Source organism: Nyctereutes procyonoides, unplaced genomic scaffold (assembly GCF_905146905.1).
Source record: "Nyctereutes procyonoides isolate TBG_1078 unplaced genomic scaffold, NYPRO_anot_genome, whole genome shotgun sequence".
NCBI lineage: Eukaryota > Metazoa > Chordata > Mammalia > Carnivora > Canidae > Nyctereutes > Nyctereutes procyonoides.
The window spans coordinates 11,537,126-11,564,297 of NW_026575140.1; the positions used below are offsets into that span (position 1 = coordinate 11,537,126).

At 40.0% G+C, this 27,172-nt stretch overlaps 1 protein-coding gene across 2 annotated transcripts in view; it reads left to right on the forward strand.

Moving 5' to 3' along the window:
• Positions 1-26,656, forward strand: part of PHLPP2 (PH domain and leucine rich repeat protein phosphatase 2) — a 70,606-nt gene extending 43,950 nt beyond the window's left edge. For both annotated transcript variants that reach the window (XM_055305314.1, XM_055305315.1), the window contains exons 7-19: positions 1,708-1,854; positions 2,235-2,465; positions 3,909-4,111; positions 6,989-7,049; positions 10,539-10,634; positions 12,477-12,632; positions 15,034-15,234; positions 18,067-18,229; positions 18,445-18,575; positions 19,186-19,296; positions 20,314-20,508; positions 22,141-22,372; positions 25,483-26,656. In XM_055305314.1, coding sequence (XP_055161289.1) covers positions 1,708-1,854; positions 2,235-2,465; positions 3,909-4,111; positions 6,989-7,049; positions 10,539-10,634; positions 12,477-12,632; positions 15,034-15,234; positions 18,067-18,229; positions 18,445-18,575; positions 19,186-19,296; positions 20,314-20,508; positions 22,141-22,372; positions 25,483-26,637 — 3,082 coding nt within the window. In that variant the 3' untranslated portion in view covers positions 26,638-26,656. The remainder of the gene's footprint in view (positions 1-1,707; positions 1,855-2,234; positions 2,466-3,908; positions 4,112-6,988; positions 7,050-10,538; positions 10,635-12,476; positions 12,633-15,033; positions 15,235-18,066; positions 18,230-18,444; positions 18,576-19,185; positions 19,297-20,313; positions 20,509-22,140; positions 22,373-25,482) is intronic.
• Positions 26,657-27,172: the final 516 nt, after the last annotated feature.

The window sequence follows — 27,172 nt, forward strand, 5'->3', positions numbered from 1 at the left end:
AAAAAAAAAGCATTCAAATTAAATGGTGATTAAAAAGATAATACACATCATGGGGTGCCTGGGTGACCCAGTTGATTAAGGTTCTGACCAGCTCAGGTCATGATCTCTGCATCCTGGGAGCCAGCCCTGTGTCAGGCTCTGCAGTCAGTGGGGAGCCTGCTTCTTCCTGTACCTCTCCCTCTGCCCCTTTCCCACTCGTGCTTGCTCTTGCTTGCTCACTCTCTGAAATAAATAAATAAGATCTTTTTAAGAAGGTTAATACAGGGGATCCCTGGGTGGTTCAGCGGTTTAGCGCCTGCCTTTGGCTCAGGGCATGATCCTGGAGTCCCAGGATTGAATCCCACATCAGACTCCCTGCGTAGAGCCTGCTTCTCCCTCTGCTTGTGTCTCTGCCTCTCTCTCTCAATCTCTCTCTCTCTCCCTCTCTGTGCGTCTCTCACGAATAAACAAAATCTTTTTTTTTTAAAAAAAGGTTAATACACATTAAAGTTACATATTTTACTTAATAACCGATATTTCTAGAATAATTATTGGTATGTAAAAACAACACAAGCTATAATTTTAAGGAAGTGGGTTTCTAGCATTTTCTTCTGAGTGACTATGGAAATGGGGTTAATCTAATTTGAGGGTTGGATTAGGAATTCCGAAGTCAAGGCACCAAGCCAAAGGAACAATCAGTACTCAAGGTCAGGAAAATTGGAAATCAAAAGTTGTAAATTTGAAAAAGGAGCATTAGAATGAGGTACCAACGACTCCATTCTAGAAGCAGGTGGTACATATCATCATCGTGGAGAACACCACTTCAGCCTTACCCTCTTGCACTAGTTTAATCATTAGTGTAATACTCCTAAGTAAAATTCCCAGAGTGATTCCTGTGGATCCAGTGTATGATGATACTGTCTCTGAGTAAGACAGTATACTTTTCCTTCAGGAATGAAGCAGAAGCACTAAAAGTTACTATTTCATATTCTCTATGAGATCATATTACAGTAAAACTCCCTATCATGTATTTGTAAGTTCTAAGGTCTTTTATTTTTACTTTTTTTTCTTTTATTTTTTTTTTAAGGTTTTATTTATTTATTCATGAGAGGCACAGAGAGGCAAGGCTCCCTGTGGGGATCCTGATAGGACCCATCCCAGGACCCAGGGATCTCGACATAAGCCAAAGGGAGCCGCTCAACCAGTGAGCCACCCAGGTGCTCCTCCTAGGGATTTATTTATTTATGTATGTATGTATGTATGTCACAGAGAAAGAGAGAGAGGCAGAGACATAGGCAGAGGGAGAAGCAGGCTCCATGCACTGGGAGCCTGATGTGGGATTCGATCCCGGGTCTCCAGGATCAGGCCCTGGGCCAAAGGCAGGCGCCAAACCGCTGCGCCACCCAGGAATCCCAGGTCTTTTATTTTATATGTAGAAATATGGTGAAGCGATTTCAAAGATGATATGACTTGATATAATTATACCAGCATGAATTTTCTTTAAGATTTTGTGCCTTTTTAAAGAGAGGAGAGAAGAACTCCACTGTCCTAGACCCGATTTCCTTGTTGGTATGGAGCCTCTGTTAGGCATCTCCACATTCTGTGCTGTGCACAATGTTTGGCGAGTAGTGAGTGCTCAATAGATATTTGTAAAACAAATTCTACAGTGGACATTTAAAACAGATGGCATTTTCATTCAGTACTAGAATTTGTGTGTTTGCTTTTTAGGTTTTCTCAGCTGAAGGGGCTGAATTTGTCCCATAATAAACTTGGGTTGTTTCCTGTATTGTTATGTGAGATTTCTACCCTGACTGAGCTCAACCTCTCCTGTAATGGATTTCACCACCTGCCGAGTCAGATTGGCAGTTTGCTAAAGTAAGTGTCTGACTTCTGTTGGGCTGGTGTTTTACTTGCAGAATAAGGAGCTTGTCTGGGATTTGGAATGCATGTAGTTTCATGAGCTCTCGCAGTGAAATAAATCATGTAATTATGAGGATTCTAGTCAGCAGCTGTTACTTGCTTGCACGAGTGACCAGTTAGTCCCTCAGTTTCAACAGTAGAAGCTTTGACAATTTTTGATGTTGGAGGGACCAGCCATGTCAGTGATGTGTGTCGTTGAGTCTCTGTAGATAGGGTATTTTATCATTATTGGATTCATTCATTAATGAATTAGTGACAAATCAGAGTTCATCCCTCTAGTTCTGTCCATTCCGATTAAAAGCTTTCACAAAGTGTCGTTCTGTTTTCTTCCACAGTCTTCAAACCCTCTGTCTTGATGGCAACTTTCTGACAACTTTACCTGAAGAATTAGGAAATCTGCAACAGCTTTCTTCCCTGGGAATTTCCTTCAACAACTTTAGTCAAATACCTGAAGTTTATGGGAAGCTCACTATGTTAGATAAAGTGGTTATGGCAGGAAATTGCCTGAAAGTCCTAAACCTTGGGGTGCTGAACAGGATGAGCCATATCAGACATGTGGATTTAAGGTGAGGCCATTCTCCCCATGTCTTCCTTTAAATCGACCTCTGATGGTCTTTTATGTTTTCTCTTTACTAAGACTCCTCTAAAACATATGGATTTTAGAACAGTGTATGTTTTCCAAACTGTAGTAAAGCTTCATTTTTTACTCAGTAGCAGAGACATTATGAGTAAGGTAGGTGTACCACATGATAGAGACTTTCACATTACCTTTGACATAGGTTGTTCTGACTTACCCTCCCAGTAACATTTTATAGAATTCCAATTTCTTCTCGTCCTTGCCAATGTTGGATTTTAGCAGTATTTTTCCTTGTTGTGTCAGTGTCCTAGGAGAAAACAGTGTTTTATTTTAATCAGCATTTATTTATGAGTGAGGTTGAGCATCTTTTTAATATGCTCATTGGTAGTTTTGTATTTTTCCTTAAACCTGACCATTTTTCTTTTTCTTTTTTTTTTTTTTTTAAATTTTCATTTATTTATGATAGTCACAGAGAGAGAGAGAGAGAGAGAGGCAGAGACACAGGCAGAGGGAGAAGCAGGCTCCATGCACCGGGAGCCCGATGTGGGATTCGATCCCGGGTCTCCAGGATCGCGCCCTGGGCCAAAGGCAGGCGCCAAACCGCTGCGCCACCCAGGGATCCCCTGACCATTTTTCTATTGAATCTTTGGGTTTCTTCTTGATATTTGTTGTATTGCAATTAGAATGTTAAAGGTTTTGCTGTGAATTTTTTATAGTTTTTATTTTCTAGTTATAATGTTTTCCTAAAGAAAGTTGGTAAAAGACACATATGCATAGTGTTCTATCATTTACGCTAAGCCATTGACATTCCTTGTAAAGAAACAGTCACAGAAAAATGTACTGAAATACAGGGGAATGAGAACATGCCTGTGTGTTCTCTATAAGTAAAGTAGAGAACCAAGAAGCCATACTCTGTAATTTGCCCTTGAACATTTCCATATAGATACAGATTATTTTCCCTTCCATTAATAAACGTAAAGTAAACCTTAGCACAAGAAAGAGTAGGCTGAGCAACGGGAGAAAATATGGCTGCTTCCGCTTATTCTCCACATGATACACCATGACTGCTTTGCTACTCCCTAACCTAAAAGGTTATGTTCATCTTCTTGTTCCTTTGGCCTACTTCTTCGCCCCTGCCTAACTTTATTAAGTATTTGGATTTAAGTTTTTAACCAACAACTTGTAAGCATGGTCCCTTTTCCCTTTCTCTTTATTTAATTTGTATTTGTATTTGCAAGTCTGGATTGTCTAAGTTTATAAACAACTCAAGGTAGAGTTGGCTGTGATTATGTAATACCTTGCAAAGTGAAGCTAATAGTGAACTTTTCGAGTTAAACGTTTAGGAAAGAAAGGAATCATTCCTATTTTTCTTTTGGTAAGTGTATTTAGTAGAATTTATTTCTTATGATCTCTTTATTTCTGAATATTTAAGGATGAACCATTTGAAAACTGTGGTTACTGAAAATCTGGAGGGAAATAAGTACATCACCCACATGGATTTGCGGGACAATCAACTAGCTGACTTAGATCTTAGCTCCTTGTGTAGCTTGGAGCAGCTGCACTGTGAGCGGAACCAGCTGAGAGAGCTGACACTCAGTGGCTTCTCCCTTCGGACTCTCTACGCCAGTTCCAACAGTGAGTTCTCCTTTCAGCCTCCTGTTTTTTCTTTTGTAGCTCTCACCAGAGCTTTTTAAGAACAGTGGCATCTGTGGTTTTGCTCAGCCACTCTGCAAAGTGTGATTTGAAGCTCATTGAGATCAGCTTTGTCTTTTAAGTTTGCTGTCAGCATTCAAATGGTTGAGACATGCATAAAAAGACAACGCTAGATTCGCCAAGTGAACATGATAAGAAGCATTTTGCAAAATAACAAGGGGTAGGAGGGCGGGCAAGCATGTTCAAAATAGAGTATCAATAATAGTCTAAAACAAGGGTTGACAAACAACAGCCCAGGGGCTAGATCTGGCCTTCCACCTGGCCCTTGAGGAATGGGTTTTTACATTTTTTTTAGGGTAGGGTTAAAAAAATCAAAAGAATGATTTGGTCTTGGAAAAGTTCTGTGAAATTCAAATACCAATGAATAAAATTTGATTGAAATAATACCCACAGTCATTTCTTTATATATTACTGATCTCACGAGACCATGGCAGAATGAAGTAGCTGTAAGAGAGATCAGAGGGCCTGCAAAGCCTAAAATATTTACTATATGTTTACACCTTTACAGAAAACCTTTGCTCATCTCTAGACAAAAATATTGTGCAGCCTCAGTTCTAAGAGAAGCCCCTTATTTCAGTAGTGATTTGCTCCAGAAGTATTTCTCTGTTTAAGGAAGGGATGGGGAAAGATGTTTGATATCATTAAGTGTCAGAGAAATGCAAATTTTGATAATGCCACTGTATACTCATCAGTTTTTTAAAAAATAATGCTGAGTGCTACTGAAGATGTGGAAAAGCAGCTCTCCTACATTGTCAATGAGAGAGGGTCAGTAGGTCAACTCATTTTGGAGAGCAATTAGTGTTAGGAAAAGTCAAAGATGGACGTAGCTCACGTTCTACCAGTTCCTCTGCTTGGGATGTCTCCCGGGCACGCTCGCATGTGCATAAAGTGATGTGTAGAGGAATGTTTATCGCAGTGTTGTTACTTGTGCTAAAAAAAAAAAAAAAATAAGAAAAAATATGACTATTGATAGGAAGATTTGTAAACTAAACAGTGACATATTTATACAATAGAATATTGCACAGCAATGGAAATGAATGCCCTAAAGCTTTGTGTATTAATATGGATAAATCTTAGAAACATTTTGTGAGGGGGAAAAAAGCATAATTTTATGTACACCAAGATAGTTGTATCAAATATTCCAACACACAGAAATGTTATTTCCTTAGCTATAAGTATGCCATAACAGTTTAAGAGAACCCATGGGAAGGATGAAAATCATATTCAGGATGATGTTTACCTCTTGGTATGTGCAATATTTTAATTAAAAAAAAATTCTGAAGCATATAAGGCAGAACGTGAAGATTTGTTAAAAGCTGGGTGATGAGTTATTCTCTTCAATATCTCTAAAATATATTATTAGGATAAAAGTTAAGAACTTTTCATTGTCTTTTATCATGCTAGAGAAGTTTCAAATTGTAGCTTAGAATAATTGCTTAGATCAAAACAGTGTTAAAGCTGTCACCGGGTGCTGTTTATAGGTATTACTGTGAGGTGGTGGTCAGTCTTTTGTCATGTAAATATCTGTTATCAGGCCGCTTCTCTATTCTAAGGTATCTAGAGAACCTGAATGAGTGGCCTGTTAGAAAAGGCCTCATTGGTACCCGCTGTATTTGGAAGCTGAGATTCCCTCACAGGACTGCACTAAATGGGGCTTGTTTGAAGTTAGCCACTGTGGATGGGAAGGAAGAATCCCTAAGTTCTACAACCTGGGAGAGTTCACACCAACACTTGCAGCTCTGATGTCTCAGAAGTAAAGAACTCAGCCTCGCAAAAGAGGTTATCCAAGTGATCAGTTAATGTAGGAAAAGGACGTGCACATTAAAACCCCAGCGTGACGCCACTGCACACCCACCAGACTGACTAGAATGGAAATGACTGACAACACCAGTGTCTGCTGTGGAGAGTGTAAATTGGTACAACCGCCTTGGAAAACCGTGGAATTATCCACACTCTCTCTCTCCTAGTTTATACTTCAGATAAATGCTGATTATATTAATCCACAAAAGACATGGACAAAAACGTTCATAGAAGCAGTCAGTATTCAGAGTAACCCCAAACTGGAAAAGACTTGAGTGCTCACCAACTCTAAAATGGTTAAATAAATTGTGGTATATTTACATAAAAAATTTGATATCACCATGAGAATGAATGAACTACAGCCATGTGTAGTCTATGACCAAATCTCACAATCACAGTGTGGAGTGAATAAAGCCAGGCAGAACAGTATGCAGACTGTATTTATATAGGGAGGCAAAGGTGGTTGTGGTATTGGGAGTCAGGGCGGGGTTGCCCAGCTAGGAAGTGATGGTAAGGGGGGACTCGGGAGCAGCTGGTAACACTCTGTTGCTTCATCTGGGTACTGGTAACTGCACAGTGTTCTGTTTGTAAAAATTTGTTCGTCTATACACTTAATATTTTTGCACTTTTCTGTATTTATGTTTTACTTTATTTAAAAGGTAAGATTTGCCAGTAAAAATCCAATTGTTATTTTATTTTATTTTATTTTATTTAAGTTTGAAAGCTTCGTAGTCACTGCCAACATTTAACAACTGCTTGAGCTGGGGTGAATCTAGACCAGTACACAGGATCCTTCAATTAGTTGTTTTATTTGGTTTTCAGATCAGGATCTGGTAAAGTTAGTCATCTTGAGCTACCCAGGTTTTTGTCTTCAGTTCATCTCAGTAGATGACATCAGTGTTCCTCCTGGTGATCTCACTGAACCACTCTGCCCTTGTTTACTCTCAGTTACTTTCTTCTTTGGAGAGTGTCACTAACACCTATTTGTTTTTTGATTAGGGCTGACAGCAGTGAATGTCTATCCAGTACCCAGTCAACTCACTTCTCTAGAACTTTCCCGGTGAGTGTGTCTCATGAGAATGGTGCCTGTTTGATTCTTAATATTTAAGAGATGGATGTGGATACTTCGGTAATTTTGAGGTAGAAGAGATCTAACTAAATACATTGAAATATTTGGATAGCCTGGAGAAGGGAGAAAGGATGAGTAGAAGAATACTGTACCATCTATTTCAGGAAGGGTCTTCTTGAAACAGAAAGGTGCCTGTGAATTACTCATTCTTAAAGTCTGGGGATTTAGAATGAGATGCAAAGACCTTTTATCTCCTTCATGGCAGTGATTTCCTTTCTGCTGACTGAAATCAGATAATTCTTGTTTTTTTGTTTTTTTGTTTTTTTAATTTTATTCTCTTAATTTTTGGGGTATTCTTATGACCTGTGTTGGTCTTATGGTTGGAGAGATACTAATTATATTCAGGATTTTATTACTTCCTTTGGTGGTCAGGACAAAGATATCTGAGGTTTGCTTTCTGTCCTTCTTTTTTAACACTCTTGGACATTCGGGATTCAGTGGTTGAGTTTTATGGCCTAATGAAGAGTTTGACTCAAATAAGCAGTTACAGGGTAGCTTATTAGATGCTGTGATTATAGAGAGGTAGAAAAGAGAAAGGATCCTATATGGTCAGGGTTATTATAAAGATTAAATGGGGTAACAAATGCAAAGTAATTAGCATGGTGTTTGGCATAAAATAGTCTTCCAGGAAATACTAACTGTTGTAGCCAGGTTTCTTTTTGTTGTTGTTACTCTGTTAGCATGATTATTATTTTTTTAAAAGATTTTATTTATTCATGAGAGACATAGGCAGAGGAGGAAGCCTGGAGCCCTATGCAGGACTCGATTTCTGGTCCCCAGGATCACTCCGTGAGCAGACGCTCAACCACTGAGCCACCCAGGCATCCCTGTTACCATGATTATTAAGCTGTTGTTCTAGATTTCTTTCATATCTTCCCCACAAAACCCCAGCATGGGTCAATACTAAGATTGACCTTCTCCTCCTCTGGGCTTGATCCTTGCTAAGGATAATCATATGGACACCCCTGTAAATCCGTTTCCATCCTCATCTGGAGCTTATCAGTCTTTTCTTTTGTCAGCTCCTTCCAGTGTCTTAGGCGTCTGCTCCACGTTGCTCAACTTCCTACCACCTTGCATGTAGATCCATATCCATTCTCAGCTTCTTCCTCTGGGAAGTCCAGTCCTGCCTCTGGGCTCAGGATGGCATCCCCTGCCCTGCTCCAGACCTTGCTCTGTGAGTCCTCACTTTCTCCCCTCTCGTGTATGGTCAGGGTCTTCCTTTTTCTCAGTCTATGTACACTCACACCTCTTCTGTCTTGACAGAGTTTGCTTTATTTTGCAGCCCCTTGAGGTACTACCTCATTCTTCTCATTTCCTTTTTGTTCTAGTTTCTCAGTATTTTCATTGTTGGCTCAGTTTCCACAGTTCCCATTTGTTTATGCCATCACAGCTTGCTTTTGACCCTCTCATATGGAACTTTTCTATATTGATAGTGTTGATCTTGATCTCTTTTCTTTAAGCATGCTTTTTCCTCAACTGGCTAATGCCATCTGATTTTTTTTTTTTTGTTTTTTAATGCCTGTCCAACCACTCTTGTCTCTTGCATACTCTTCTTCCTCAGCCAGCCTTTTACAGGTCACTTATTCTGGTCCTTGCCTACTACATTTCATTTGACGGTCTCATTTGGTCCAGTGATTTTAGCTACACTTCAGCACCAGCATCACCTGGGTCACCAGCCCAGACCTCTTCTTCTAGCCTCAGACCCACGTGTCCAGTTTTGCATTAGGCATTTTTGGCCTGCCGGTCTCCAAGTACCTCAAACATGTGCAGAATGAAACTCCTTATCCACTCCTCCAACCCTAGCTTTGCTTGATGTCTTGTGTCTGTTTCAGCCTTGGGCATTATTGTAAGATAGTCATTATCAGATGGACACCACTCGTGACTCAAATTTTCAACCTCATTTGGAGCCTACCAGTCCTTTCTCTGGATATGATTTTCTCCCTGACTGTCTAGGCAAGAAGCCTAAACGTCATTTTTATTCTTCCCTCTGCTCTACTCCCATCTGATTCATCTCCAAGTTGTTTGATATTTGCTTCCTAAGGATTTCTGAAATCCCTCCCCTCCCTTCCATGTGTATTAATTACCCCCCTTTGAAGCCCATATCATTTTGTGGCTAGAATTCCGTAACAGCTTTCTTTTACTAATATAAGTACCTCAGCCAGACCTCTGGGTATCCACAGAGTGAGCTGTTGAAAATGCAAAACTGACCAAGTCTTCCCACTGCTTACAAACTCCTTTGGTGATCCCAGTATACCTGCAGGATACAGTCACACCCTTATAGACATGATTTAGGTCTTTAGGTCTTTCCAGGTTGTTTTTTTACCTTTGGCTCCATATATCCTGCTCTGGTATCACCAGACTGTTTATTATTCCTCATACACACCAAGCCATTTCTTTTTTTTTTTTAAAGATTTTATTTATTTATTCATGAGAGACAGAGAGAAAGAATGAGAGAGAGAGAGAGAGAGAGAGAGAGAGAGAGAGAGAGAGGCAGGCAGAGACACAGGCAGAGGGAGAAGCAGGCTCCATGCAGGGAGCCCGACATGGGACTCGATCCCAGGTCTCCAGGATCACACCCCAGGCTGCAGGCAGCACTAAACCGCTGCGCCACCAGGGCTGCCCCACCAAGCCTTTTCTTTTCTTGTTTCTACCCTAGCTCATGTTGTCACCTCCTCCTTAGTATGTCTTCCTCATCTTGGGTCATTGGACAGCATTCTTCAGATTCTAACCTAGATGTCATATTTCTTGGGGAGCTGGCCCTGATCCATGTCAGGCTGTCTTAACAGCCTCTGTGCATCCCCTGCTTCAGTGCCTGCTTTTTCCTGCCTTGTGTAATCTGTTGATCAGTAGACACTTTGAGCCTTAGCAAAGCTAAGTAGCATCTGAACATAGAATTGCTTTTGCTAAGTATCTGCCCGATTGGTGCCCTACTAAATGGCTGGGCTCACGTTATGAATGGCTTGTAGACTCTGCCACCACTCACCTTTTGTCCCTGCTTCCTCACCTGTGTTCACTTGGTTCATTTTCTCCACAATTTCCTTCTCTTCTCCTTCAGGCATTCATTAACTGTGCAAATCCTACGTGTCTCTGAAAGTTTGTTTAAAATGCCCCTGCTTTCATTGTCTTTCCTCATGCCATCTCTCTACTCCATGCTTTCCTTACTGCATAACACCTCTCTGTCTTCTTTGAGTGAGTAGCATACTTGATCCAATATACTATTACATGTTTGTATGTTTGTCTCTCTCTGCCTGTCAACAACATTCATTGAGCACTTGCTGTATTCCAGGTAGTATGCTAGGGATGTCTTAGAGAGAGTGCTCCTGCCTTCAAGGAGCTCACGGGCTGGCTAACATACATTACAGACCGGTGAAATGAGTTAAACTTGTCATCTTCAGCAATGCCTTTTAATTATTTTCTTAGAAATCTGCTAGAATGTGTCCCTGACTGGGCCTGTGAAGCAAAGAAGATGGAAATATTAGATGTGAGCTATAATCTTCTGACAGAAGTTCCCATGAGGTATGTGTATGTTAACGTATGTATGTCTTACGTGTATTTGCATGTACGTGTGTGCAGTTATTTTCCTAGATTTGGGTTGCGCCCCCCCTCCCCCGCTTTTAAAAAGATTTTGTTTATTTGAGAGACAGAGGGAGCCCAAGCAGGGTGATGGGCAGAGGGAGAAACAGGCTCCTCACCCAGCGGAGATCCTGACATGGTGCTCAATCCTAGGACCCTGGGATCAAGACCTGAGCCACAGTCAGACACTTAACTGACTGAGCCATACAGGCATCCCTTGGGTTGCTTTACAAAGGTACTTTCATTCATTTGTTTGTTAAATATTGAGTACTTAACTGAGTGCAGGGCAGTGCCGTAAGGAATACAGTAATGGCTAATCCACAGTCTCGGCCTACATGGAACTGGTAAGTGGATAGTTGAGATAACTTGTGTACAGATAACTGTGATAAAACGTAACAAGAGTTACTGGCATAGATCAGGGATCTGATTGTGATAATAGGTATTTTGTATTGGATAAGTTATTATGAACTGAGTAGTATTCTAAGAACCTTGCTTTTATTATCTTACTTAATCATTTAACCATCTATTAGATAGACCCTCTTATGGTCATCTTACAAATGAGGGAATGAGGGCCTGCCATGGTTAGGTAATGCCCAAGGTCACACTTGACTAGAAATGCTGGGAGCTGACATTTGAATGTAGTCATTCTTACTCCAAAGCCTTCATTTTTCATCATTACACTGTATGAATCAAATGTTGTAGAAATTTACAACTTTGAACAATTATAAAATGCTTTCTGAGAGATTTGCATGTTTTGAGTTGACCTTTTTATAGGATAGTAAGATTTCTTGAGTGTGAGGGGGAGAGAGGAAGGTGCTATGGGTGAGGGAATGGGATTTTCAAAATCACTGAGATGTAAAATGTATAGTCCCTTAGTGGAGTCTTTAAAAACAAACAAACAAACAAACAAACAAAAAAAACCTAGAGGCTTGCAGTGTACAAGGTGTGAATACAGCTTTTGGAGTCAGACCTCAGTTCAAGTCCTGACCATACTCTTCCTCACATTCAGTGTGAGATTGTTGGCAAATCAAAGCCCCTTAACCCTTCTGAACTTAATAGTAAAATTGGCCTAGCACATTTTAAGCACTAAGTAAGTGGTATATTTTGTTATTTATTAACATCAATTACAGTTATCCTTGAACAACATGGGGGTTATGGGTCCTGACCTCTGCACAGTCAAAAATCCACGTGTAACTTTTGACTCAATTCAAAACTTAACTACTAAGAACTAACTATTGACTGGAAGCCTTACTGATGACATAAACAGTCATATTTTGTATGTTATATGTATTATATACTCTATTCTTAAAGTAAGCTAGAGGAAAGAAAATCTCATTAAGAATATTGTAAGGAAGAGAAAATGCATTTACAATACTATACTGAAGTTAGAAAAAAAATGCACATGTAAGTGGATCCACACAGTTCGCACCCAGGTTGTTCAAGAATAAACTGTATATTAATAAACTCACTGCATTTGTGGTACTGTCTAGACTTAAAATATAAATCAGTTTATTCTAGAAATGGCTTTTTTGGTTTAGATCTCTTCTGTATTGTTTGCTTTAAAGTCACCTTTTCCCCAAATGACCTTATAATGACTTCTTCCTGGTGGGTGGTGGATAAGCATATGGTCATGGCCGCTCTGTTGGCCCAGGTGCTTGCCAGTGATTAGACTGTCTAGAATATGCTGCTGTTAGTTTACTCATTTCAGGGAGGTGGCCAAGGACAGACTCAGAAAGAATGATTTAAGTAAGTTTTTCATTTATTTCTTTGTACTGTTTCCATTAGAATCCTTAGTAGCTTGAGTCTTAGGAAGCTGACAGTGGCACACAACCATCTGCAGAGCCTGCCCATGCTGGTGGAGCACATCCCTCTGGAAGTGTTGGATATTCAGCATAACTTACTCACCAGGCTGCCAGATACTCTCTTCTCCAAGGCCTTAAAGTAAGTGCCACCAAGTTTATTTAGAGGAGAGAATCATTGGTGCAACCAACTATACTGACTGGTCATTGGAGTGATCTTTGGAACTATATTCACATTGTTTGCCTCTTGGTCCAACTGTGTGTGGGTGGAGACTGACTTATATGAGTAATTTATAGGAAATAAAAGATGACACTGTTGGATGAGGCAGTAGTCTTTCACTCAAAAGTTGAAATAACCATCAAATACTTAAGTTTTAATGTTGTAGACAGTTTTCGAGCAGGTTGGGAAATTTCAAACAGGCTTTCATCTCCAAAAATGAATACATCCATGGCCTCGTAAAAAATAATTACAGCATTCTGATAAAGCTTTCTTGGGCGATTTTTAGCTTTTGCATTTGGGGAAAGAGGACAGACTTATCACTAAAGTTAATTTATTTTTGCTTCTTGCTTTGTTTACCAAGCTATCATCAAGTTACATTCTTAATGTGCAGTGTTTTTTTACTACCTAGTTTGAAAACTGAGCATTTAAAGGAAACATTGTTCCAAAAGGTGTTTGTGTTCTCATTGTGAATTAACCAATAGGTAGTGTGTCTTCCTGTTACTTCCTATAACCAGATTTATCTCATGCGTATGTCACCATTAAGTGAAAACTATAGTCTTCTGCAATAGGGAGAAGGTAATATTGTCTTCAGTTTAAAAATGGAGAAAACAGAGATAAGCAGTAGTAATTTAACATAAGGCTACAGGATATATACAAAAAGCATGTAGCTCACAGGTGTCTGGCATGTTCTTTGGCAGCTTATGTATCTCTTAATGTATAATATACTTGGTTGGATTTTCCTAAAAGTAGAATCTTTGGAAATTTTAGAAAATATTTGAGGGAAATTTTCTTTTTGGAAAGTTTATATGGGATCTTAATGCAGTAACATTTAACTTGGTAACTAACAAGTATTTGTTAGTAATGTATAACACTGCGTTTAGCCCCCCCCCTTTTTAATTTTGAGAGGGGGGTTAGGGGCAGAGGGAGAGAATCTTAAGCAGGCTCCATGCCCTGCATGGACTTTATCTCACAACCCTGAGATCCTGACCTGAGCTGAAATGAAGAATTAGATGCTTAATTGTCTGAACCACCCAGATGCTCTCTTTTTACTCTTCTTTTTTTTCATTTTTTTTTTTTTTACATATTATTTTTAAGGAATCTCCACACCCAATGTGAGGATTGAACCCACAACCCCAATATCAAGACTGAGTCACCCAGGCATCCTTTTGTGTGTGTTTTTTAAGTTTTTATTTTTAAGCAATTTCTACACCTAACATGGGGCTTGAACCCACAGCCCCAGAATCAAGAGTCACACACACCACAGACTGAACCAGCCAGGTGTAGTTCTTTATTTTTCATTGCATTTATTTCTAATGATAGCCTGAATAAAATTAGTTTACAACCTTATAATTTGTAGTAAGGAAGCTACTTAGTAGCTGTAGCAAACTATCAATGAAACTAATCTAACTCTGCCCAGAACACTTTTGGGATAAACACACACACACACACACACACACACACACACACACACACACACACACACGTAAATAGTACCCTCAACAGCTAAAAAGCTAATGAGGGATGTGAATCACATAATATTAAGAAGACTTAAGAGCACACAAGGTTAATAATAATAGCTGTCTTTTATTGAGCATATTCACATATACCAAACAAAATGCAAAATTTTTAAGTCATACCATATTTTACCTGTTAGATTGGCAGAGATTAAAATGAAGTATGATACTTAGCTTTGACAGAAGATTGAGCAAACATTCTTATATTATGCTTGTGGAAGGTATAACTTGGTATAGCCTTTCTGGGATTCAGTTTGATAATATTTATATATACAAATCTTAAAGATAAATGTACTTTTGACCCTACAAATTCTGCATCTGGGAATATAACCCAAAGGAATAATTAGATAAGGACACAAAGTTGTTCATCACAATGCCTGTAATAGTAAATAGTTGCCAACAGCCTATATGCTATTGTCTGCAGACTATAAGTGGATTGGCTAAATAAATATGATCCTGCTAAAGTTAGACAAAAACTTTTCTGAAAGGTGCCTTCACAAGTGAGATATTAGTGAACATGACATTCAACAGTTCTGTGCACAGTAGATAGTAAAAGAGGACACTAGCTTAGAATCAGACCACTACAAAAGCCTGGGAACACAAACAAGCCTGAATTCTTTCCTCTCTGCTTCAATTGCATGAGTTGAATAAAGGAACTTTGGTTGGGTGGATAGAATCAATTAGAGAAAAAATCCTGGAGGAAATTACTTGTCATAGTTTGGGAGTATGAAATGGCAGTGTCCTGTACTGAGATAGTATGATGGTAACAACCGTAAAGGAAATGGTGATTTGTGTATGGGTTCTGTCAGTCTCAGATACTTGAATGCATCTGCAAACAGTCTGGAATCTTTGCCATCTGCTAGTACTGGAGAGGAGAGTCTGAGTGCTCTGCAGCTGCTCTATCTGACCAACAACCTTCTGACAGACCAGTGTGTGCCCGTTCTGGTGGGGCACCCGCACCTGCGAATCTTGCATCTTGCGAACAACCAGCTACAGACCTTTCCTGCAAGGTAAGCAAATGCAGACACTGGTCATTTCGGATACACAGCATGAAATCTGCATTTGCCAGTCTCCATTATAGTTCTCTTTCTGGATCCTCTTGCTTTATGTTGAGCAGCTTGGTGGTGCTATGATTCCACTAGTTGAATGAAGAAAATCTATACCCAGTTGAGTATCAGTAACCAGAGAAATGGTAGCTAAAATGCATTTAATTCTTTGTTACAATGATTTAATAATGGTCTGAGAATTTTCAACCTAGAAAACTACAAGCTTAAGAAATGCATTTTGAAAACAATTTTTTCTTTTCCCTTGTCAACACTGTTTTATGATATACTGTTGAGTCCATTAATTTATTCATTATATATATGTTTTTGAACACCTACTGTATGTCAAGTACTGTGTATAAGTACTGGAAAAACAGTGGTGATTAGGTTAGCAGTCTCTGTCCTCAAATAAGTTACAGTCAAATTGGGGAAATAGACAAGTCACAGGCAATTACAGTGCAATGTAATAAATGCAGAATGTTAAAGATACAAGGGTAGCTAGCTGCACTGCATAGGGCCTAGGGCTGGGGTTGGCCTTCCTGGAGAAAGAGGTGAGTAGTAGTTAACTACTAGTAGTTACACTATACCTATAAGAAAACATAAGAGAGAGATTTAATACTGTCAAAGTTTTAAACAGTATCTTCCAAAATACATTTGATTAAAAAATTTTTTTGGAAAATTTAATGTCAGAAGAATCTATCTAAACCATGAAAGTAGTCATTAAAGGTGATGTTTTAGAAAATGAAGACTGTAGGAAAATGATATTTGACATAATTTGAATGAAATTATACATGTCATATAAAATTATATTATGATTGCTATAATTTGAAACTATATGTTTGATATAATTTGAAAACAAAACTATATTTTGATTCTAATTTTATTTTACAGATCTTCTTAGAAATGTGATAAACTTAGAAAAATTTATAAAGATAATAATTTTGTTAATGTTTATGAAATGAAGTATTTGGACCTTATATAGAAAACAAGCAGGATAAACTGGATTGCTTCCTTCAAAGAATTTGAACGGTGGCTTTTAACGTGTAGGCAGAATCTTAATTTCAGCATGTGATAGATCTCTTGAAATCCTATCAGATAAATTCCATTGGCCTCAGATATGTTCCTGTAAAGGGGAAACAACAGACAGTGACAAATCATTGGTTTTATGAAGCTTTTGGGAGATCACAGATGGAATGCCCTGGAGCTAATGAATTCCTCCTAATCTGATGACATTCTTACTGGAAGCATTAAAAGCAGACTGATACAAAACTTTAAAACATCAAAGATTATGAAAATAAGTTAGAAGTAAAGATAAAAATTAATAGGAGGTGACACAAAATTACAGTACTCTGAATACAGATAATAAAACTAAATGGAATTTAGCAACAGTATGTTAAAGAAAACTTTTGTTTTATAGTGAATAATAAACCCACTGTCAAGTCATCACCTGAACAGTGTTTAATTACACAGGCACAGTCCAAATCTTCTGTTTCTTTTGGACTGCTTTCGGAATCCGGTATAGTCCTGGGTGCTCAATAAGAGGCTGGCTGAGATAGGGATCCTGTGTTTCTGTTTATGGGTTAGATCCAAGCAAGGAGTAGGATAATAGAAAAGCATGAGATTTGGACAGGAGACCACTTATAAAATGTACTGTTAGTTTTTTTTTTTAAGGCAAGTTATTAACATATATAACATTTTTTTAATTTGAAAAATATAATTTTTTATTGCATTAAAAAGGTCAAGAATACCTTCCCCAGACTGTTATGAGAGATCATCTCTGGTAGTAGGAATAAAGGATTTTTTTCTGTTCATCTCTACTTTTCAGGTTTTTTTCAATGAATATGCATTACTTTTGTAATAGGAAAAAATAGTTTTAATTGACTAAACTTAGTAATTAAAAATTATGAATTTTCTAGCAATAGAAACTATACATGGAAAGGGCAGGATATAAGTTTTATGTAAAACATAGACATGAAAATTTTGAATATGCATTTTATTTAGCAAAAGAAGTAATAGTAATTTCAGATTGGTGGTATTATTGTTGATTTATTTATTTTCTTTATTTTCCAAACTTTCTCTCCATTTTATAGAAATTTATTATTATTATAATTTTTAATTAATAAATTATAAATAAGCCAGAACAATTTGTAATTATATAGATAAAGATGTTAGGCTGTCTGAAGATACTTTGCTTTCTGTGTAGAAAGCTTTGCTTAGTCCCACAGAACAATTTGACTCATTTATATCACAGTCACTTGCACATCGCTTTATGCATAGTAAGCACTCATGAAATATTTACTTAAGATGAATTATGTTTATAAATAGAGAACTATAGAAATTTAACACTGAAAGGAATCTTATTGATGATTTAGTTCACTTTGTCTATTTTACAGCTGAGGAGGTTGATGCCCACTGACAATAAATCCTGCAGTATCTTTCAGCCAGTTAGTGCCCAAGCAAGTACTATAATAAGGTAACCGTAGGCCAGCACTGATTTAGTCTCTTCTTGTACGTCAAATAACAGGAAGATGTTCATACTCACAGGATCCAACAGCTGTAAGAGAAGCAAGGGAAGCTTCCGTCCTTGAAACCCAGTGAGAGACAGATTAGACTAGACCCAAGGAGAGCATTCCCTTTGGGGAGCCATTCCCCCTGCCAGTGTCTGGCTGTTTCATTTTGACCAGCCCTCTGGCAGTGGACCAGCTCACAACTGTACTCTGTTTGTGGCTGCTGTAAAATTGGCTTGGCAGCTGCTCATCTTGAGTGTGGTATGCTCTGTGTTTTTTTTTTTTTTTTCAGCAAACTAAATAAATTGGAGCAATTGGAGGAACTGAACCTAAGTGGCAACAAGCTTAAAACCATTCCCACGACCATAGCCAACTGCAAAAGGCTTCATACCCTTGTGGCACACTCCAACAACATCAGCATCTTCCCAGAAATACTGCAGTTGCCCCAGATCCAGGTACTTCTGTGTGATGGAATGGGGTCCTCCTGGGGAAATGGCAGGTATTTCTCTTCTCACAGAAAAAAATAAGGTGGCAGTTTGGGATCACAACAGATTTAATTGATTCCTGGGAAGATACTCTTTCCTTTGAGGATATTGTAGGGGACTATTAGGGAGTTAAGAATTCAGTCGTTGTGATGTATTTACTTTTGATTTCCCCATTTTCCTCCCAGTTTGTAGACCTAAGTTGCAATGACTTGACAGAAATCCTGATTCCGGAGGCACTGCCTGCCACTTTACAAGACCTTGACCTGACTGGAAATACAAATCTGGTTTTGGAACACAAGACATTGGACACATTTAGGTAGGAAAAATTTTGAAATTGAGTCTATATGTGCTGTTAGTTCCACCTGCCATGTATGGATCTCGTAAAAGTCTGTTTAAGGAATAGAATGAATTAGGCCATAGAGCCCCTCAGTTCTTTTATTTAATTCAGTTCTGGATAGATATTCTATCCAGTAGATAGTCCATTTATATCAGAACTCTGCGTCTTGGGTACTGCTCAGCCACACACTGAATATTTTTACATAGACATTTTAGGTGCCATAGATCACATTACATTACATCATCTCAGAGATGATGCAGGTTCACTCATTGTACCAAGCCTTCATTGTATCAGAATATTTAAGTAGACAATTGATTAAGACTTTGAAATCTTTGGATGTGCTTGGTTTTACATTGAGATTAATAGTATCAGTTGTCAAAATATTTGGCCCTATTTCTTCCTCCTACCCCTTTTCTTTCTCCTCCTCCTTAGCTGGTGGATCAACACACTCCTTTCCTTTAGTCACTCTGGAAATGAACCTTGGTCTGTCAACAGGTGATTTTATATAAACACATGTTCCTGTTGGGATAGTTTTTGTGAAACACAGAAGCATATGCGGTCTAATCTTCCCTTTCTGCACTTCTCACAGCCATATCACAACCTTGAAAATTGATCAGAAACCTCTACCAACCACTGATTCTACTGTTACATCAACCTTTTGGAGTCATGGACTGGCTGAGATGGCAGGGCAGAGAAATAAGTGAGTATCTTGGCCATGGAGAGAAATTTACAAGGCAGCACCTAACATCTGTCTGATGCTACAAGCTAGGCCATCCTGTTCTGTGGGACATAAACACATCATTGAATGCCAGCATCAGAGAAAATCCCTCAGACCATGATTGAGTGAGTCAAAAACAAGATGGGAATGCACAGACCACAGAATACCAAACACCGCCTCTCATGGCTAAAATGGTGACTGCTACTTTCTTGACCAGTTACAGCTTTATCCACAGGCTAATCTTCTTTCCCTGTAGATAAGATTTACTGAGATACCCAACCATAGAATGGCTCCACTTTCCGACAGCATCTAATCTTGGTACACTTCATTAGACCTTCCCCAAAATGACCTAGCCAAAACCCAAATCCTGTAATGCGTTCTTTCCACACTCTTACCTGTTCACCCCAGAATCCCATGGTATGCATTCTCTCTTACTGCAAGGCATAATAAACCCAGCTTGTTCCACCGTAGTTGTGCCCCTGGGGCTCTTTGGCTGAAGCACGTTGACTGTACTAGTCCTTAGTCACTAAGGGAAAGCATTGAATCTTTCCAGCCTTTGGCAGCATTGCACAGCTCCTACCTACTGTTTTTGAGTATGGCTGAAATCCCCCAGGTCTTTTTTTTTTTTTTTAATTTTTATTTATTTATGATAGTCACAGAGAGAGAAAGAGAGAGAGGCAGAGACACAGGCAGAAGGAGAAGCAGGCTCCATGCACCGGGAGCCCGATGTGGGATTCGATACCGGGTCTCCAGGATCGCGCCCTGGGCCAAAGGCAGGCGCCAAACCGCTGCGCCACCCAGGGATCCCCTCCCCCAGGTCTTATGACATCAGCTCTCTCATGTGCTACTTAATTACCTAATACTTTTTTCATGTGTAGATTAGAATTTACTACTGTTCTTTCCACCCTCGATTAATACTTTTCAAAGAAGACTCCCTGGAGAATAATCCTTTTACCATAACTTTCTTTGATGTTTGTTTCTCTCATATTTGTGTTCTAGGCTATGTGTATCTGCCCTAGCCGTGGATAACTGTGCAGAGGGGGTGGGAGCTGTATATGGCATGTTTGATGGGGACCGAAACGAGGAGCTCCCTCGCCTCCTCCAGTGTACCATGGCAGATGTGCTTTTGGAAGAAGTCCAGCAGTCAACAAATGACACAGTTTTCATGGCTAACACCTTCTTGGTATCTCACAGGTAAGCAGGTGGGTTGAATAATCCCTAACTCAGTTCTACTTTCGGAAAATAAATCTTGCTAAGTCAGAAGGTCGGTGTCTAAATTTATAGGTACAGGATCAAGGTGAGATCTTGCTCCTTCTGCTATGACTGGTCTCTATATCAGCATGGAGGAATGTGGGGACTTTGGTCCTTTGTTTAAGATTTTTATTTATTTGAGAGAGAGCTTGAGTGCATGAGTGGGAGGAGGTACAGAGGCTGAGGGAGAAGCAACCCCCGCGCTGAGCAGGGAGCCCAACAACTTGGGCCTCGATCCCAGGACCCTGAGCTCACAGTCTGAGCTGAAGGCAGATACTTTACCAACTGAGCCACCGAAGCACCTGGGGACTTTGGTCCTTTAGAGAGCCTATGAAGCCATCTCTTTTCCCTGTTGAACTCAGAGGCTGCTGAGGATCTGGAGAACCCAGAAATCATGTGTAGAAGGTTGTGTATGTATAAGTGCATTTGTACATTTAGGGGAAGGAAGATGGTATATGCATTTATAAGATTCTTCACAAAGAGCAGTGACCTTCAAAAGGTTGAGCACTGATCAGATTCATGTGTTTAGAATACATAGTATTGGGGATTTACCAATTAATCTTCTCAGCCACTTAAGGGCAAAAACTATATATAACCAAACTATTGAAAACCTCTTAGTAGCTAATGGAGCGTCATGTACATCAGGTGGGCTGCATAAAGGACATGTGCAAATGAGAGGTCGAGGTCGGGATGGAATAGCCTGGAGCCCAGGCTGGTCTTATCTCTCATTATAACACAAAGTGAAGATGTGGGGAAAGGATGCTATTTTTCAGTAATAGAATTGAGCTAGGAACTTGGCAAAATAAAGAGTTTGGGAAAGAAAACTCAGTTTATGAAGCACCCCCCAAGAGCTGGGCAGAAGCGAATCTTTCTCATACCATATCTTTAATTTTCCAAACAAGCCAAAGAAGTGGGTATTTTATTAGAAAAGTTTCTAGGAGAAATATCTCACTGTGGATCTGCAGTGAGCAAATGGGAGAGCTGGAATTTGCAACCAGCTCTTACTCATAGTATGTGCTCTGTGTTTTGCATTGTATGCTGTGTGCTAGGGGATGGATGCCATGTGTATGGAGATAGATAGGGAAGAGTGTGGTCCCTCTTTTGAGAAAATTACAGCCTAAGTGAGTGGTTCTCTAAGTGTTATTCTAGGAGCAGCATCCTCAGCATCAATAGGGACTTGTTAGAAGTGCAGATTACTGGACTAGCCCCTTACCCCTGAGTCAAAAACTCTGAATGAGCCCTCCAGGTGACTCTGATGTGCTGAAGCTGAAAAATGACTGAATGAGGTCACTGCAGTCCATGATCAGACACAGGCAGGAGCGGTAGAGAAAGATGTGTCTTCACTGTCTCCCCTACCCTTAATCTTTTTGTAAAAATGTCTTTTCTCGGTCAGCTAAGCGTGGAAGGCAAAACTCTTCACCATCATCTCCTATAGTAAGAGGCAGCCTTCAGGTGAATATGGGTGAGGTTGGCTCATAGTCCTGTGGCAGAGAAACAAGGAAATCATGGGCATGAAGGACTGCTACTTCTAAAACTCTGGCTACCATGTCTTTGTTTTCTTTTTTTTCTAAACAGGAAATTGGGAATGGCTGGCCAGAAGCTGGGCTCCTCTGCTCTCCTTTGTTATATCCGCCCTGACACTGCCGACCCAGCGAGTAGTTTTAGCTTGACTGTAGCCAACGTTGGCACATGCCAGGCAGTCCTGTGCCGCAGTGGGAAACCAGTGCCACTCTCAAAAGTCTTCAGCCTAGAACAGGACCTGGAGGAGGCTCAAAGGGTGAAGGACCAGAAAGCCATCATAACAGAGGTGAATCTTGCTCCCACTAGTTACTTCTGCTTCCCAAGTCTAGTGAATGCTGTTCTGTGTACAGGCAGTGAAGGTTCATTTTCTTCCTATCAAGCCTTGTAAATTGTATCCAATCCAGATAATAGTACTAGAAGAAAATCTAACAAATAGGTAATGACTAACAAAAAGAAAAGGCAAGTTAGAAACTAAAAATCCTAATTTAGGACCCTTCAGATGTATAGCTGGCATGTAAAATGAATGTAAATGTCTCCCTTGGTTAATTTCCAACTCCTCTGTTTTGTTATTCTAACCAGAAAAAGAAAAAATTCTACAATTTGACATCCTGTTCTGAAATGAAAAGTCTCAAAATATTTTAACCGTTTATATTATGTATGGCTTAGTATGCTTTGGTGGCTTTTAGGGTTTTTTTTTTTTTTTTTTAATAATGAAGCATCAGTATCTCTAGTAATTTATAGCTTGTCTCCTTTTTAGTAAAATTAGCATCACATTTTTGCTTTCAAAGAGACTTTAAGCAATTGCATTTAACATTGTTTACTGTGGGGGATCCCTGGATGGCTTGGTGGTTTTGGCACCTGCTTTCGGCCCAGGGCGTGATCCTGGAGTCCCAGGATCAAGTCCCGCATCGGGTTCCCTGCATGGAGCCTGCTTCTCCCTCTGCCTATGTCTTTCTCTGTGTCTCTCATGAATAAATAAATAAAATTAAAAAAAAAAACATTGTTTACTGCAAAGCAGAATTCTGCTCAGATGCTTTGCACATTTTTAATTGTTTCTTTGTTGTTGAGTTTTAAGTGTTCTTTGTGTATTTTGGATACAAGTCCTTATCAGATAAGTGTTTTGTACACACATTCTCCCAGTCTGTGTCTGTCTTTTCACCCTTTTAACAGTGTTGTCTGCAAAGCAGAAGTTCTTAGTATGAATTTTTTTTTAATTAAAAAAAATTTTATTTTAGTAGGCTCCATGCCCAATGTGGAGCTTGAAGTCATGACCCTGAGATCAAGAGTCAGATGCTCTATTGACTGAGCCACGCAGGTACCCCAAGAAGTTTTTATTTTTCTTTTTTAAAGATTTCATTTATTTATTCACGAGACAGAGAGAGGCAGAGACACAGGCAGAGGGAGAAGCAGGCTCCGTGTGGGGAGCCCGATGTAGGACTTGATCCCGGGACTCAATCCCAGGACTCCAGGATCATGCCCTGGGCCAAAGGTAGGCACTAAACCACTGAACCACCCAGGGAATCCCCAGAAGTTTGTACTTTGAACAAAGTCCCATTTACCAAATTTTTTTTTCTTTCACGGGTTCATGCTTTTGGTGTTTACATACTCATTGCCAAACCCAAGGTCACCTAGATTTTCTTCTGTGTTATCCTCTAGAAGTGTCATGTTTTAATTTAGGTCTGTGATCTATTTTTAATTAATTTCTGTGAAAGATGTAAGCTCAGTGTCTAGATTCCTTTTCCCTTTTTGCGTGTGACTATTCAGCTGTTCAGCAGCATTCATTAACCAGACAGCCCTTTCTCCATTGAACTGCCTTTGCTCCTTTGGCAAAGGTCAGTGGACCATATTTGTGTGGGTCCATATTTGGGCTGTCTGTTCTTTCAGAATCCTGATTAGATTCCACCCAAGGAAAGCAAAACCAAAAAAAAGTACCGTTACAATGTGGGTTGATACTAAGAAGATTCTGGAATGCTGGGGCAGTAGTCTCAGGAAGGTCTTTCAGTCAAAACAAATGCAAGATAAAAGATAAGTTTTTGTTTGATTAATCTGTTTTTCCAGAATTTAGATAATGTTTTAGTTTTCTTGGGGTGTCGTAGGCAAGCAGGATTTATTTTTATAAATATCAGTTTAACCACAGGCATTTATTGTTTGCTAAGCACTTGACTCCTATTATTTTATCTAATTTTCACAATAATCCCCATGAAGGAAGTCCTTTTATTTCCATTTTACAGATGAGGAAAATAGAATTTAGAGTTTGTGACAAATTCTGGTAAATGAGAGAGCTAAGATTTTCACCCAGAGAATGACCACAACTCTTAAATATATTGATGGCTTTAGAGGTTTTGTATGATTTTATCTTGAAAAGAAATCAGTACAAAGTATTTGGCAGATGACCATTCCCAACCTGTGACCAGTATTACTCCTTTTCCTCTAAATTTAGAATTGTATCCGTTGTGACTTGATCTGCTATTCATTCCTGGGACAATCCTTACAGATTAGCTATTTTATGCTATGGATTTCAGACTTTACTTTTCTAGGTTAAATAGCTTTGGAGATGTTTTAGTTATGCTAAAGTTATGAAGATTTTCTTAGGGCAGCCTGGGTGGCTCAGCGGTTTAGCGCCGCCTTTGGCCCTGGGCATGATCCTGGAGACCTGGGATAGAGTATCACGTCGGGCTCCCTGCATGGAGCCTGCTTCTTCTTCTGCCTGTGTCTCTGCCTCTCTCTCTCTGTGTCTCTCATGAATAAATAAAATCTTTTAAAAAAGTGAAGATTCTCTTAGCTATTTTCTGTCCTAATTGTGCCTTTAATGAGAAATAATTTAAGTTTTTATTTATTTTTGAGAGAACGAGAAAGAGAGAGATAGAGAGCTTGCACACACAAGCAGGGGTGAGGATCAGAGGGAGAAGCAAACCCCTGCTGAGCAGGACCCTGGGATCATGACCTGAGCAACTGCTTAATGAACTGAGCCACCAGGGTGCCCCAATGAGAGATGATTTTTGGTGACCCACCTGAGTTTTGGCCTCTGTGAGAATACTGGTGATGGAGAATTAATGATAGTTCTGCTTAATGTTTTTCTAACAAATGTTTCTCTATTTAAGGACATGCTGAGGCCTGTACTTCATGTGAGATGGAGGTGCTAAACTTTTAGCCACGTAATTTTTTTAACTTAGGTCCTGTGAACTCTTTGGTTTACTAACCACATGATATCTTGTCCTTTAAGAATTCTGTACATTGATTTTTGTAAGTCCACTTAAATTACAGAGATCTGAGGGGAAACCATATAACAAGTCTGTTTTCTTTTACTGTAGAGCCCTAGGCACTGTGATCTAGAAAGATAAAATATATATGACATTGTTGCTTGTGTCTCAGAATTTGTATTCTGCTTGTCTCTAGGACAACAAAGTGAATGGGGTAACCTGCTGTACCCGGATGCTGGGCTGTACATACCTCTACCCTTGGATCCTCCCTAAACCTCACATATGTGCCACTCCACTTACCATTCAAGATGAGTTGCTGATTCTGGGAAACAAAGCATTGTGGGAACACTTGTCATATACAGAAGCTGTCAATGCAGTACGCCATGTGCAAGACCCCTTAGCAGCTGCCAAGAAGCTGTGCACATTAGCCCAGAGCTATGGTTGTCAGGACAATGTGGGGGCGATGGTGGTTTATTTGAACATTGGTGAGGAAGGGTGCACGTGTGAAATGAATGGGCTCACCCTCCCGGGTCCTGTGGGCTTTGCTTCCACCACCATCATCAAGGACCCACCGAAGCCAACCACTCCTTCCTCTAGTAGTGGCATTGCCTCTGAGTTTGGCAGCGAGATGTCCACTTCAGAGGTGAGCAGCGAGGTGGGGTCCACGGCTTCTGATGAACACAACACTGTCGGGCTGGATGCTGGCTTGCTTCCAAGGCCAGAGAGGCGCTGCAGCCTCCATCCAACACCCACCTCGGGGGTTTTTCAGCGCCAGCCTTCTTGTGCAACTTTCTCAAGTAACCAGTCTGACAATGGCCTGGACAGTGATGACGACCAGCCTGTTGAAGGTGTCATAACAAATGGCAGCAAAGTAGAAGTAGAAGTAGATATCCACTGCTGTAGGGGCAGGGATCTTGAGAACTCCCCGACTCTTACAGAGAATTCTCCCACCCCATGTCCTGAGGAACATGCTAGAGGATCATTTTTTGGGATCCGAAGACAGAACAGTGTGAATAGTGGCATACTTATGCCAGTGAGCAAGGACAGGATGGAGTTGCAGAAGTCCCCCTCCACTTCCTGTCTCTATGGAAAGAAACTCTCCAATGGCTCTATTGTGCCCCTAGAAGATAGCCTGAACCTCATTGAAGTGGCCACAGAAGCACCCAAGAAGAAAACTGGCTACTTCGCTGCCCCAACTCAGCTGGAGCCAGAGGATCAGTTTGTCGTACCTCGTGACCTGGAAGAGGAAGTGAAAGAGCAAATGAAACAACACCAGGAAAGCAGGCCTGAGCCTGAGCCCAACGAAGAGGATCGGACCGAGCTCCCGGAGGAGTTTGACACAGCACTGTAATCCTCCCCTAGGAGCTGTAGCATTAGGGAAGGCTGTGTAGTGTTGGGGTAGGGATCCTTCCAGAGGCACTTTGCCTCTGCATTTCTAAACCATAGCTGGGGTGGGGAGGGGGGTGTAGAACTTGGAGCCAACATGGTGAGAGCTGTCAAGGTCTTGCTCCGGATAAGCTAGTAAACACCATCAGTGTTAAGTTTCATGTGTAACCTGCGTTGGAATTCCCAGAATTACTGGGAAGAAAGCAGATGTTGTTCTGTATCAGTCCTACCACCTGCCATTAACCCTTTCTCTCCTAGGATAATTTGAGAATTTGCCTGCCTGGGCAGGAAAGGGACTCTTTCTGTGGAGGAAATAACTGAAGATTGATTCTCTTTACTAATTGCTGCTGATGGATCTCTGTGACAGAGAAATCACCTTATATCTCAACCTAACTGATGGGATGTGATGTGACTAGTCACATGGCTTTTCATTCTTCTCTACGAGAATATAGCCTTTCGAAATGTTTATTGGAAATGTAGAACCAATCAAACAGATAATT